At 38.2% G+C, this 13,798-nt stretch overlaps 1 protein-coding gene across 1 annotated transcript in view; it reads left to right on the forward strand.

Moving 5' to 3' along the window:
• PLOD2 (procollagen-lysine,2-oxoglutarate 5-dioxygenase 2) overlaps positions 1–13,798 on the forward strand; it is a gene marked incomplete at its 5' end in the record, with an annotated part of 326,945 nt that overhangs the window by 190,233 nt on the left and 122,914 nt on the right. The window contains 3 exons of the mRNA XM_081086033.1: positions 6,614–6,726; positions 8,722–8,785; positions 10,703–10,800. Of these exons, the coding sequence (XP_080942159.1) occupies positions 6,614–6,726; positions 8,722–8,785; positions 10,703–10,800 (275 nt within the window). The remainder of the gene's footprint in view (positions 1–6,613; positions 6,727–8,721; positions 8,786–10,702; positions 10,801–13,798) is intronic.

The following is a 13,798-nucleotide window of genomic DNA, read 5'->3' on the forward strand; positions in this document are numbered from 1 at the left end:
CATATATGGCATTTATTATCTTGAGGTATGATCCTTCAATTCCCACCTTGCTGAGAGTTTTTATCAAAAATGGGTGTTGGATTTTGTCATATGCTTTTTCTGCATCAATTGATATGACCATGTCGTTTTATTTCTTTCAATTTGTTTATGTGATGTATCACGTTTATTGATATGTGGATATTGTACCATCCTTGCATCCCTGGGATAAATCCTACTTGGTCATGGTGTATGATCTTTCTGAGGTACTGCTGGATCTGATTTGCTAAGATTTTCTTGAGGATTTTGGCATCTATATTCATGAGGGATATTGTCCTGTAATTTTCTTTCATTGTGTTGTCTTTCCCTTGTTTTGGTATTAGGGTGATGCTGGCTTCATAAAATGAGCTTGGCAGTGTTCCATCCTCTTGAATTTTTTGTAGTAGTCTGAATAGGGTAGGTTTTAGTTCTTCCTTGAATGTTTAATAAAACTCCCCTGTGAAGCCATCTGGCCCTGAGCTTTTGTTTGCTAGAAGCTTTTTGATGACTGCTTCAATTTCTTCCATAGTTATTGGCCTGTTGAGATTTTTAGATTCTTCCTGATTGGGTGTTGGGATGTTGTATTTTTCTAGGAATTTGTCTGTTTCCTCCATGTTGTCTAGTTTGTTGGAGTAGAGTTGTCCTTAGTATATTTTAATAATCATTTGTATTTCTTTGGTATCTCTTGTTATTTTGCCTCCATCATTTCTGATTTTGTTTATTTGGGTCCTCTCTCTTTGCTTCTTGGTGAGCCTGGCTAGAGGATCATCAATCTTGTTTAGCCTTTCAAAGAACCAGCTCTTCGTTTCATTGATTTTCTGTATTGTTTTGTTGCTCTCTATGTCATTTATTTCTGCTCTGGTCTTTATTATCTCCTTTCTTCTATTCACTCTTGGCTCTTCTTGTTGCTCTCTTTCTTATTCCTTGAGATGAAGAGTTAGATGATTTACTACCATTTTTTCTTGTTTGTTTTTTTTTTAAAGTAGGCCTTTTGATCTATAAACTTCCCCCTCAGGACTGCTTTCATTGCATCCCAAAGGTTTTGGATTGTTGTGTTTTCATTGTCATTAGTTTCCAGGATGTTTTTAATTTCTTCTTTGATCTCATTGGTAACCCAATCAGTATTTAATAACATGCTATTCAGCTTCCAAGTGTTTGAGTATTTTGGGGTTTTTTATTGTAGGTTATTTCTACTATTATTCCATTGTGGTCTGAGAAGATGCTTGGCATGATTTCAATCATCTTGAATTTGGGGAGACTTTGCTTGTGACCCAATATGTGGTCTATTTTTGAAAATGTCCCATGAGCAGTTGAGAATAACGTAGATTCCGTGGCTTTGGGGTGTAATGTTCTGAAGATGTCAATTAAGTCCATCTGATCTAGTGAGTCATTTAGGATTGCAGTTTCTTCATGAATTTTTGTTGAGAGGATTTATCCAGTGATATCAGTGGTGTAATAAAGTCCCCTACTATGAGTGTATTGCTGTACATCTCTCCCTTGATATGTTCGAGGAGTTTTTTATGTATTTGCGTACTCCTGCATTGGGTGCACATATGTTTATAAGGGTTATATCTTCTTGTTGTATCTATCCCTTCAGTATTATGATGTGGCCTTCCTTATCTCTTGTTATGGCTTCACTTTGAGATCTATCTTGTCTGATATAAGTATTGCTACCCAAGCTTTTTTTCATTTCAATTTGCCTGAAAGATATTTTTACATCCCTTCACTTTCAGTCCTTGTGAGTCTCTTATTCTGAGGTGGGTCTCTTGTAGACAGCTAATATAGGGGTCATGTTGTTTTATCCATTCAGCCACTTGATGTCTTTTGATCGGAATATTTAGTCCATTTACATTTAAAGTTATTATTGAAAGGTACTTGTTTGTAGCCCTTTCTATTTTTTGTGCCTGTTTTCTTTCTTAGCTTTTTATTTCTTCTTTTTACAACAGTCCCTTTAGCATTTCTTGCATTGCTGGCTTGGTGGTGATAAATTCCCTTATCCTTTTTTTTTGTCTCCAAAGCTCCTGATTTCCCCTTCAATTTTGAATGATAGCCTGGCTGGATAGAATATTCTTGGATTCGGTCCTTTGCTTTGTATCACTTTGTAAATTTTCGTCCACTCTTTTCTGGCCTGATGTGTTTCTGTTGAGAAATCATTTGATAATCTAACGGGAGATCCAGTGTATGTAACTTTCCCTCTCTCTCTTGCAGCCTGTAAGATTCTCTCTTTTTCCTGAACATTTGCCATGGTAATTATGATGTGTATTGGCATGGGTCTTTTGGGGTTCATCTTGTTTGGGACTCTCTGTGCTTGTGTGACTTTTTTCTTCCCCACCTCAAGGAAGTTTTCTGATATTATTTCTTCCAATATGTTTTCTAATCCTTGTTCCTCTATTGTTCTGACATCCCTATTATTCATATGTTGTTTCATTTCATGTTGTTCCATAGCTCTCTTAGGCTCTCCTCCTGTCTTTTAATTGTTTTCTGCAATTGCAGTTCAGGTTGGGTGTGTTTTGTTTCCCTGTCTTCTAATTCGCTAATTCGGTCCTCGGCTTCTCCTAGTCTACTGTTGAAACTTTCAATGGTGCTTTTTATTGCAGGTATATCACTCTTCATTTCTTCTTGGTTTTTACATCAGTTATTGATTTTTTCATCCATTTATTTTTGATTCTTCCATAAGTTGTTGACTTTTTCGTCTGTTTCTTTTTGATTCTTGCATAAGTTGTTGATTTTTTCCACCAACCGGTTTATGCACTCTAGGACCCTTACTCTGAATTCTTTTTCTGACATGTTGCGTGCCTCTGTTTCACTTATCTTTTTCTCTGGTGAGTCCTCCTCTTCTTTCCTTTGGAGTTTTCTTTGTCTGCCCATGTTTGATCTCACCGACAGATCTAGATGTTGAGTCATTCAGAGGCTGCTCCTTGGGTGGCTGTGGCTCCTCGGGCTGTGGTTGTTCCTCGGGCAGTTGTGGTAGCAGTTGCTCCTCAGTTGGCATCAGCTCCTCTGGTGGGTGCTGTTCACAGCTGTCTTGGCTCCTCTGGCTGGTGGGGTGAGGCTTCTCACTCAGCTGCTGTTACTTAGACACAGGGTGTGCTGATCACGAGGCTGCTGTTCCTTGAATGGGGGCGGGTTACACACGTAGCTGCTACTCCTTGAACTGGGGCGGACTTCTCACATGGCTGCTGTTCCTTGAATGGGGGCTGGCTGCACGCTGCTGTTGTTCCTCTGATGTGGTGGGCTGCTTGTTGGGCTACTGCTCCTTGGACTTGGACAGGTTTATTGCAAGTCTGCTGCTCCTCGGATGGCGGTGGGCTGCTTGCACGGCTGCTGCTCTTTGGACGGGAGTCATCTGCACGCATCGCTGCTCCTCCTCTCCAGGTGTCTGGTTATGTCGCTTGCTCTCTAGCACTTTAGCCAGACAGGATAAAATTTACCTTAACAAGACATGACTCAAGGGGAACAAAGCATGAATGTACTCACAACACCGATAACCCCAATATAAGTGACCCCCTGAGAAAAGAGAATTCGGGGAGAGAAAAGAGAGTACAAGTGATATCTAAGAGAGGGAGAGAGAGAGAGAAAAAAAAGAAAAGATAGATAAAAGAAAAAGGAGAATATATATATATATATGTATATATATATATATATATATATATATATATATATATAGAGAGAGAGAGAGAGAGAGAGAGAGAGAGAGAGAGAGAGAGAGAACCACAGAAGCAATAGATAAACCAAACAAATACAAACACCAAACACCCAGTAAATAGGGTGGGGGCAGAATCTCATTCCATTTTAATTCTGTATGCCTAGGTTTCTCTCTCTATTTCTTCTTTTCATTACAGCAGTCCCTTTAAGCATTTCTTGTAATGCTGGCTTGGTGGTGATGTACTCCTTTAGCCTTTTTTTTTGTCCAGGAAGCCCTTTATTTGACCATATATTTTGAATGATAATCTTGCTGGGTACAGTAATCTTGGTTTCAGATCCTTTCTTTTCATTACTTTGAGTACTTCATGCCATTCCCTCTGGCCTGCAGAGTTTCTGAGAAGAAATCGGTGTCAGCCTTATTGGTTGACACCCTTTTGTAGGTAACAGTTTGGTTTTCTCTTACTGCCTTTAAGATTCTCTCTTTGTCTTTTATTTTTCGTATTTTAATTATGATGTGCCTGGGTGTAGGCCTTTTTGGGGTTCTTGCTTGAGGTTATCTGTGCCTCCTCGACTTGTGTGATTTTTTCCTTTACTATATTAGGGAATTTTCTGCCATTATTTCTTCAAATACTTTCTCTATACCTTACTCCATTTCTGCCTCTTCTGGCACTCTTGGTATTCTAATATTGTTACGGTTCACATTGTCCCACAACTCCTTTAAGCTGTCCTCCTATTTTTTTTCTTTGTTTTTTTTCTTTTTGGTTCTCTGATTGAGTGATTTTTTTCAACACTGTCTTCTATTTCACTGATTCAATCCTCAGATTCCCCTAATCTGCTGTGTATTCCTTGCAATGTGTTCTTTATTTTTGATATTTAATTCTTTATTTCTTTATTCATAGTTAACTATACCTTTTCTCATGCTGTTGAGCATCTTTACCATCATTATTATGAATTCTGTATCAGATAAATTTCTTATCTCCATTTCATTTATCTCTTCTTCTGGGGAATTCTCTTGTTCTTTCATTTGTGGGTTGTTTCTTTGTCTCCTCATTTTTGCTGCCTTTTTGGGTTTGTGACTATGTATTAGGGAGGTCTGCTACATCTCTCAATCTCTAGTGCAGGGCAGTGTCAAATGCTAATTAGACTGGGAAATACTCAATTAGATCAGGGAAATACTCAAAGCCTCCAGAGACTGCCTCTGCCTACAGACTGATATGATTACATCTTGAATAGCCCTCAGGCAATCATTCTTAGGTGTGGTGATAGTTTTTCACAGAGTGGGGCAATTGCTTCTGTGTGGAAGCTAACTGTTATTCTCAGTCTATTATTGGGTCTCAGAAATTACACCCAGTGGGATAAGGTGTTTTCCAATAGGGTGGTCATCAGCTGTCTTTCTCCAAGGCAAAGCTACCTGTATAGTCAATGTCTGCATGAATGAATGAGTCAGCACAGGAGACTAAGGTTTCTGCCTTCTGAGATCTAACCCCAAAGCCCCCAATCCTGGCTTCTGCTCACATAACTCCAGTCCACTCTGCCCTCCCTCTGCCAGAGCACAAGGTGATTTTGTGTGTTGGCACTTTATGAGAGTGCCTGAATTCCAAGCTGTCTCTCCTTGGGAGACAGCAACCCCACTGCTTTTTACAGCCATCTGTTATGTGTGTACCCTTCTCAGTTCTGGTGCTCTCTGCTGGGGGTCCCAGCTTGGGGATTAGACCCCAGAGTTCTCAGTGGCAATCCCTCACAGCTGAGATATCTTTCCTGAACTTCAGTTGTTATCTGTGGGAGCCCACCAGCCCACCAGTGCCTCCTCCCCTCCTACCAATCTCTATTCGGTTTCCTCTTTTCATCGTCGGGATCAGGGTTCTGTTCATCAAGTCTTCTGTTGATTATTCAGGAAGTTTTTCTGTATTTTAGTTATAATTACAGTTTGTTCCTGCGTGTATGTCTGTGCAGCATCGACTTACTCCTCACTCATAGTTTCCATTTTTCAGTGTTTTAAGATTTTTTTTATTTGGTAAAAATAATTAAAATGAGCAACCAGTGGTTGGTTTAGCCATGTTCTTATTTTGTCTTATTTTCTCTAGGTAGCAGTAAAATTGCTGGACTTATTCCTTTTATTCTTTTGATTAAATTTTAATTTTAAGGGTAAAATTCAGTTTCTTTTAATTCAGAGGAGTAATATTGGTCTCTTTTAAAAAGTATTACATGTCAATGAGACATTGTTTGGCTGCATTTCTGAAACTCAGAGGAAGACTCAACCAAGGGAAAAATGATCCTGCTGTCTGTGTTTTTAATAGACAGTTTTTGTTGGCAAACTTATTGGTTATGTTCTAAGGCCAAGGGGAACAATCCTATTTTAGACTTACTTTCTCCAGACTATGACATACAAAAGCTAGCCAGAAAATGGCTTAGCAGGTACTGTAATGACTAGCTAAAGTAAAGGAAAAATTACCAAAATGTCCTAGATATAACATTCCTTTGAAATGTTTATAGTCGGTGACAAATCCAGCATTTGATTGTGTTAACATCTCTGGTACAGACAGGAAAACAACTGTAGTAGAAATTTTCTGTTTCAGAAACAGTGAATACTGTGTAAAGGATCCAAGAAGAGCATTTTAGAAGGCCAGAAAGAGCATTCTTTTCTCTAGTCTATTCTTTTCCTAGTAACTGGAACCTATTAGTTGCTCCTCTTGTATAAGTTCATTTTGGGGCTTTTTTTATTGAAAGAATCTTTGATTTTCAATTGATATTAAAACTCACTCTATTACAATTTACATATAAAACAAAGGAGTCTCAATAACTCATATTTCTCTCATGATGAGCTGTGATGTTCCAGCCTAAGGATTTGACCTAATAGGTTCTATAACTGTGTAGTTGGTCAATGGAATTAACATACACATGAGTTTTGGTCTTTGACTACTAAATTCTATATTCTTTCTTTATTGTATTGCAGGATTTATTGGTTATGCTCCATATATCAACCGTATAGTTCAACAGTGGAACCTTCAGGATAATGATGATGATCAGCTATTTTATACTAAAATTTACATTGATCCACTGAAGAGGGTATGTAATAGCTCCTGCTCCCATTTTCAATGTAACCCCCTTGTCCAAGAAGGCTGCTGGAGCTTCGGGGCAGTTAGCAGGCAGAAGAGTAAATAAGGGACTATCTCAGTTTTGTCAACTCCCTTCTCACAAAATACTTTCTTGTATTTTTTCTTTGACTGCAACATATTTGTGTGGCTACATATAATAGGCAAAGGAAATGCTGTCTTTTATTTGTAGTATATGTATCTTGCTAGAAATCTGAATTCTGTAATTAACGGGGGAGGGGAGTGATGTTGGAGCAAATAGCAGTCCTGAGATTGATTTAAATGAAACTGTGGAGAAAAGTATAACCAAAGCTCAAATTTAACAATATTTTTAATATATTTACCTAATATAACTGTTACAGTTCTAGAATTTACTGAATCGTGTATTCATGGGTGCTGTCATTATGAAACAAGGTTTTCTTAAAATGTGTACATTTTACAGTGAATTTGCAGCTATATTGTTTCTGTTTCTTAGATAAGTACTTTAGTGACCTAAATATTTTCATTAGACACTTAGTACTTAAGAAACTCCATTCTTAAGCTATTTTTCTTCATCTCTATATTTTACTTTCCCTCTGTGTGCCTGCCACGGCAAGCCTAAGGGATTTGGCCTCTCATCTGGAGAGAAATCTCCTCTTGATGTGGGTGCAGCATGCTGCTCATCTTTTCTTGTAGTTCAACTAGGAAAGTGCTTTGAGTCTTATTTAGTTGTTTTTGCTTAGGGTTCTTCCTCACTGTTGTGTTTATAATATTTTTGGTTGTCTAATTCCTGTTTAAATTTCTCTCTAAGCATAAGAGTATGCTTAGTATACGTCTTAGTCTTCTTGGATTTCCATAACCAAATACCATAGGCTGGATGGTTTAAACAATAGAAAAAATTGTTTTCAAAGAGTCTAGAAGTCTGAGATAAGGTTGCTAGCACGGTCAGTTTCTGATGAAAACTCTCTTCCTCATTTGGTCCTCAAATGGGATAGGTAGAGGAAGAAAGAGACAGACAGAGGGAGAAGGAAAGGGAGAGGGAGGGCAAGCACAGGTTTGTAAACACTAATTTCTTCTTATAAGGGCAAAGTTTCCATCATGAGGGACCACCTCTTATAACCTGAACTTAACCCTCATTGTGGTTAGAGCTTCAACATAGGAATTTTGAGGGAGCACAAAGTTTCAATCCACAATAGCATGCACAATACTTTTAGGAATATTATTGTGAAGAGCAATGTAGCTGAAAAACTGCATTGAGAATCATAAGGGTTTTAAAAAATATATTTTTATTTATTTCAGAGAGGAAGGGAGAGGAAGAGAGAGATAGAAACATCAATGATGAGAGAGCATCATTGATTGGTTGGTTCCTGCACACCCTACACTGGGGATCAAACCAGCAACCCCGGAATTGAACCCCGACCTCCTGGTTCATAGGTTAACGCTCAAACACTGAGCCACACTGGGCTGAGAGAGAATCATAAGGTTTGTAAAGCAGATTAATTGCCAGCCTGTTGGCAATCAGGCAGTTTATGCTGCAGTAATAACCCCCAAGCTCAACAGCTTAACATAAACAGGGGTTCCTGCTTATTGTAGTCACTTAGTAGAGGGGGGTAGGGCCCTAGCTGATAAAGCAGCTATCTCCAACCTTGCTGGTTCATGTGCCAGAGAGAAGTAGCACACTTAGGGTCTCCAACTGGCAATGACATCTCCAGATGGGAAGTGATTCATTTTACTTCTGCTAACAATTCACTGGTCAGAATTAGTCAGAAGGTGGAGATGTGGAAATACTTGGAAAACAGCATAAATGCTTTCCCATACATTCTATCTATCCTCTAATTTAATCAATAGTAAAATTATAACCTTTCTGAAAAATATTGCTGGGATAATTTACATATGGAATTTAATTTTTTTAAAAAGAACAAACTATATTAGCATATAGTGTTTGTTGTTTCCATTGTCATTTTTAATATTACCTTTGTTCTTATTTTAGGAAGCTCTTAACATCACATTGGATCACAAATGCAAAATTTTTCAGACTTTAAATGGAGCTGTAGGTATGCTTCCAAAACAATGAATTGCTCATGGATACAAATGGACATCTGTGTGTTCAACTGCTGCTGTTTGGTATATCCATTTTGGGGCTATGACTAAGGTTTACTGTGTAGATATTGCAACTACTAAAATATACTGGACTTGAGCTTATTGATGCAGTTAAATACATCCAGTTCAAATCACTGCCTCAGGGTGATGCAAAAGAAGATAAGCTTTTTGCCTTAGGTAACATAGAATTTAGTATCTCACCATCTGGGACTATAGATGTAGTTTTAAATTAATTATACCTACTGTTACACATTTTTCATTAAATGTTCCCTGTATTGAGAATTACTCAGGAATAGTAGAGTATAAGAGTATTTTTCGTCTAGCTGAAATGTACCTGATAACTGGGCACATTCATTATGGAGTGTGTGTGTGGTGTGCTTTCTTAAATAGACATATATCTTGATGAAATACATTAATGCATTAAAATTAATTAATCAATACATTAAATATCAACATACACTAATTCATTAATAAATTATACTTAAAATTTAAAAATACTTTGCAATTCAATATGATTCTTCAAGGCAGTACATAGAGTAACAGGTTTCTCAGAATGGAAAAAATTTAGATTGGAGTGCTCAGGAAGTGAGGGAAGGAATCTGAAAACAAATAAAAATACCTCTCTGCTCCCATATGATTTGTATATTACTGGAATTACATTAAGCCTGACTTTTTCTTTTCCTTTTTGTTGAATTTATTGGGATGACACTGATTAACAAATTATATAGGTTCAGGTGCATAATTCTATAACACATCATCTGAATACTGTATTGTGTGTTCACTGCTCCCCCTGCCCCCCAAGTCAAGTCTCTTTCTATCACCATTTATACCCTCTTTACCCTCCTCCACTTCCCCCCTGTTTGGTAATCACCACACTGTTCTTCATGTCTGTGAGTTTTTTTCTCTCTCTTTTTTGTCTTTTATTTGTTCAATCTCTCCACCCCGCCTACACCTCAGACAGCTGTCAGCTTGCTCTCTATCTACGAGTTTGTCTCTATTTTGCTTATTTAGCTCATTTTGTTCATTAGATTCCACATATGAATGAAATCATATGGTACTTGCCTTTTTCTGACTGACTTATTTCACTTAGCATGATACTCTCCAAGTCCCTCCATGCTGTCTCAAAGGGTAAGAGATCCTTCTTTTCTACAACCACATAGCATTCCATGGTATAAATGTACCAGAGGTTTTTTATCTACTCATCCACTGATGGACACTTGGGCTGCTTCCAAATCTTGACTCTTGTAGTCTGCAGTGGACATAGGAGTGCATATATTCTTTCAAATTAGTGTTTTGGGTTTCTTTGAATTTATTCCCAGATGTAGAATTGCTGGGTCATAAGGCAGTTGCAATTTTAATTTTTTGAGGTAACTCCATAATGCTTTCCACAGTAAACCTGATTTTCAAGAACTGGAAATACTATCAGTCATGGCCAAGTGTAGAAACCTTGCTTATTGTGCCAGTCAGTGTTCTATTTGCCTTACATATATTGTTATTACCTTTATAATAACCTTGAAAGGCAGGCAAGGATCCCATTTTACAGATGAATAAATTGTGACAATAATTTAACTCTTCTAAGATCACATTACTATCAGGAGGCGGAGGCAGGATTGCAAAGATGCTTTCCTTCCACCAGACACTTCAGTGGCTCAGCACCTCAGTCTGCTGGTGCCAGGTTGGAGTATGTGAGGTACTCAGAATCTCATTCTTTGTCATTTGGGTATCTGTTGACTTGGAGTAGGCCAAGTTACTACAAGTGATAGCATGCATGAGCAAATTTATAACAATAAGAATATATATATATATATATATATATATATATATATATGCACATTTTAAATTACTAAAACCTGTTTTTCTTTTTAACTCAGATGAAGTTGTTCTGAAATTTGAAAATGGCAAAGCCAGAGTTAAGAATGTATTTTATGAAACATTACCAGTGGCAATTAATGGAAATGGACCCACCAAGGTGAGTCACAGTGACTTTTCCCTATTTTCTTACTTTTGGAGATAGACTATGGAGCAATATGTAGAACAGCTTCTTTTTTTAATATCTTTAAGAGGTTTTATTTTGGTGCCAACAATTTAATGGCTTTATCTTTTACACAGTATAGTGTCTGATTTCATCTAGATTAGCTGATGCCTTTTTCTCAGCAGAGTGATAATGTTTTATGATATTTAAAACACATTTCACTTCAGTGTTTAATCATAACAGCTAACTGGAGAGTGAGCCATGTTTCCTTCATATAGGGCAGTGGTTCTCAAACTTGGCTGCACATTAGAATCACCTGGTAATCTTTTTAAAATCCTGATTTCTGGGCCTCATCCTCTGGAAATTCTGTTTCTTTGTTATGGGATGGGGCCACAACATTAGTAACAAAGAAACAGAATTTCTGGAGGATGAGGCCCAGAAATCAGGATTTTAAAAAGATTACCAGGTGATTCTAATGTGCAGCCAAGGTTGAGAACCACTGATATAGGGTATCCTCTCTTAATAGGAATAATTGAGGTTGTTAAGGGATCATTTGTTTCACCTGTGTCACCATTTTTTAAAGTAACAACTCTGCTAAGATTGAGGTGTAATTATATGCACAGAATGCTTCCTTTTGCACTTATTTTCAACCTGGGTTATAGTTGACAAACACAACTTGACTAATGAAATTTTGGATGCTTTTCAAGTGTTTATAATTGAGCTTGCTGAAAATGTAATTGACTGCAAATGTATAGGTTAGTTCAGGGGTGGGCAAACTTTTTGACTCGAGGGCCACAATGGGTTCTTAAACTGGACCGGAGGGCCGGAACAAAAGCATGGATGGAGTGTTTGTGTGAACTAATATAAATTCAAAGTAAACATCATTACATAAAAGGGTACGATCTTTTTTTTTTTTTAGTTTTATTCATTTCAAACGGGCCGGATCCGGCCCGCGGGCCGTAGTTTGCCCACGGCTGGGTTAGTTGGTAAAGTTCATATTGCTGGTATCCAGTTAAAATGGAACATGATTGTGTGTGTGTGTGTGCGTGTGTGTGTGTGCGCGCGCGCGCGCACATGCACCACACACACAACCATGTTCTGAGATACTGAGTTGGCTGGTTTATTCATAAGTATATGAAAAGAGATTACAAATAGATTTGGTTTGTGGGAAGACCAAGATGGGGAGATGTGTGCTGTTTCAGAAAAGTGAGTAGTCAGAATTCCAGTAAAAGCTATATGCATAGGAAGAAATTCAAGGGAAAACCCACTTTGGCAGTGTTTCCAACATCAAAATGGAAGTAGACTCCACTTCTCTCTTAGTTAATATTTCTACCTTGCTTTCTGTCCTGTTCCAGTTCTCCTATAAATCTGGCTTTCCCATGTGTTCTCCTCTCACTATCGTGTATCAATTTCCCTAGGTGCATTATCCTTCTTATTAGCATTTTAAAGACCCTCAAATATTTCCCATCCTCTAAACAAATAAAACTGAGCCAACACAAACTATAATATCCCCCTCAATCCACATTGCCTTCCAGCCTTCCTATCTTTTCTCCTCCACATCACAACCAGGCTGCTTCTTTAAAGTGGAGACAACTCACAGCTACCATGCACCTTCTCACCCACCAGGAAATGAGCCTCCAGGTCCTGTGGGTTGTTATGTCCTTGTTGAATAGAAAACACTTGTCAGCCCTCATTTTTAATTCACCCAAAGATAGCTTTCAACAGTGTTGATCTCATTTGGTCCTACTTGAAATATTCTTTCCCTTTGTTTCCATGATGCTCTGCTGATCTGTCTACTAATTTTCTAGTTTTTCCTCTTCAGTCTTTCTCTTTTCTTGCTTTACTATACATTTTTTAAAAATTTTCTTTTGTATGTGGAGGGCGATGGGTTTGGGAGAATGGTCCTCTGCCTATACTGTTTTAGTTAAGAGTTCCACAGTGTCTATCTGAGACATCTTCCTTTTCTCTTCTGCACACATTTTTGGGTAATTTGCTTCACTCCCACATCAGCAAATCTTCTCTCAAGGCTGATGATTTGCAGATCCTGCCACTAACTCCTAGTATCTTTGCTGAACTCCAGGTCTGAATACCCAGTTGGTAGATTTCCTTGTGTGTCATATGAGGCCCGGAGCTCAGCACCTTAAGCTCTGCCTCCTCTTCCATCCAATTGGTTAACCAGAACCTGGGTTTTATTTTAGTGGTAGTTGCTTCCCTCTCCCAATCCAGGTGCTATTCTTTCTAACTGCTATGTATGGTGGTTGATGTAATTTTCTTAGTGCCAATGGCAACTTCCTTAGTTCAGTCCACCTGCAACCTCCCACCAGTAACAATCACCCACCAGTACAGTCGTAGCCTAACCTTGGTCAGCAAACTGCGGTCTGCGAGCCCCATGTGGATCTTTGGCCCCTTGAGTGTGGCTCTTCCTAAGCCTTAGGAGTACCCTAATTAAGTTAATAACAGTGTATCTACCTATATAGTTTAAGTTTAAAAAATTTGGCTCTCAAAAGAAATTTCAATCGTTGTGCTGTTGATATTTGGCTCTGTTGACTAATGAGTTTGCTGACCACTGGTGGAACACGAGTTTTTGGCTGAAGAAGAAGCCAATCACTTTACTCACCTGTGCAGCACCCTCCATGGATTTAGGTAAAGTTCCCAAATCTCAACTTATCTCATAAAGCTCTTTTAAAACTTTGCTCCTGTTTAGTGATCACTCATCTACTATCCCATACCCAACTCCTGGCACAATAAAAATTCACACACCCATTTTTCATAAGCAATCATTCTCTTTCTCAGCTCCTGCCATACTGAATTACTTTGAACTTCACAAAATTTTCATGTTTTTTTCTTTCTGTAAATCTTTCGTACATGCATATCACTCATTCTGGAATCCTCTGCCCCCAGTTCCACTCCTTTACCAACCTACTCCATCTTGTTCATCTTTTAGTATGCTTTTATAATATCTGGAATTTTGTCCATCAAGGACATACCACACACT

Source organism: Myotis nattereri (genome assembly GCF_964212035.1).
Source record: "Myotis nattereri genome assembly, chromosome: 3".
Taxonomy (NCBI): Eukaryota; Metazoa; Chordata; class Mammalia; order Chiroptera; family Vespertilionidae; genus Myotis; species Myotis nattereri.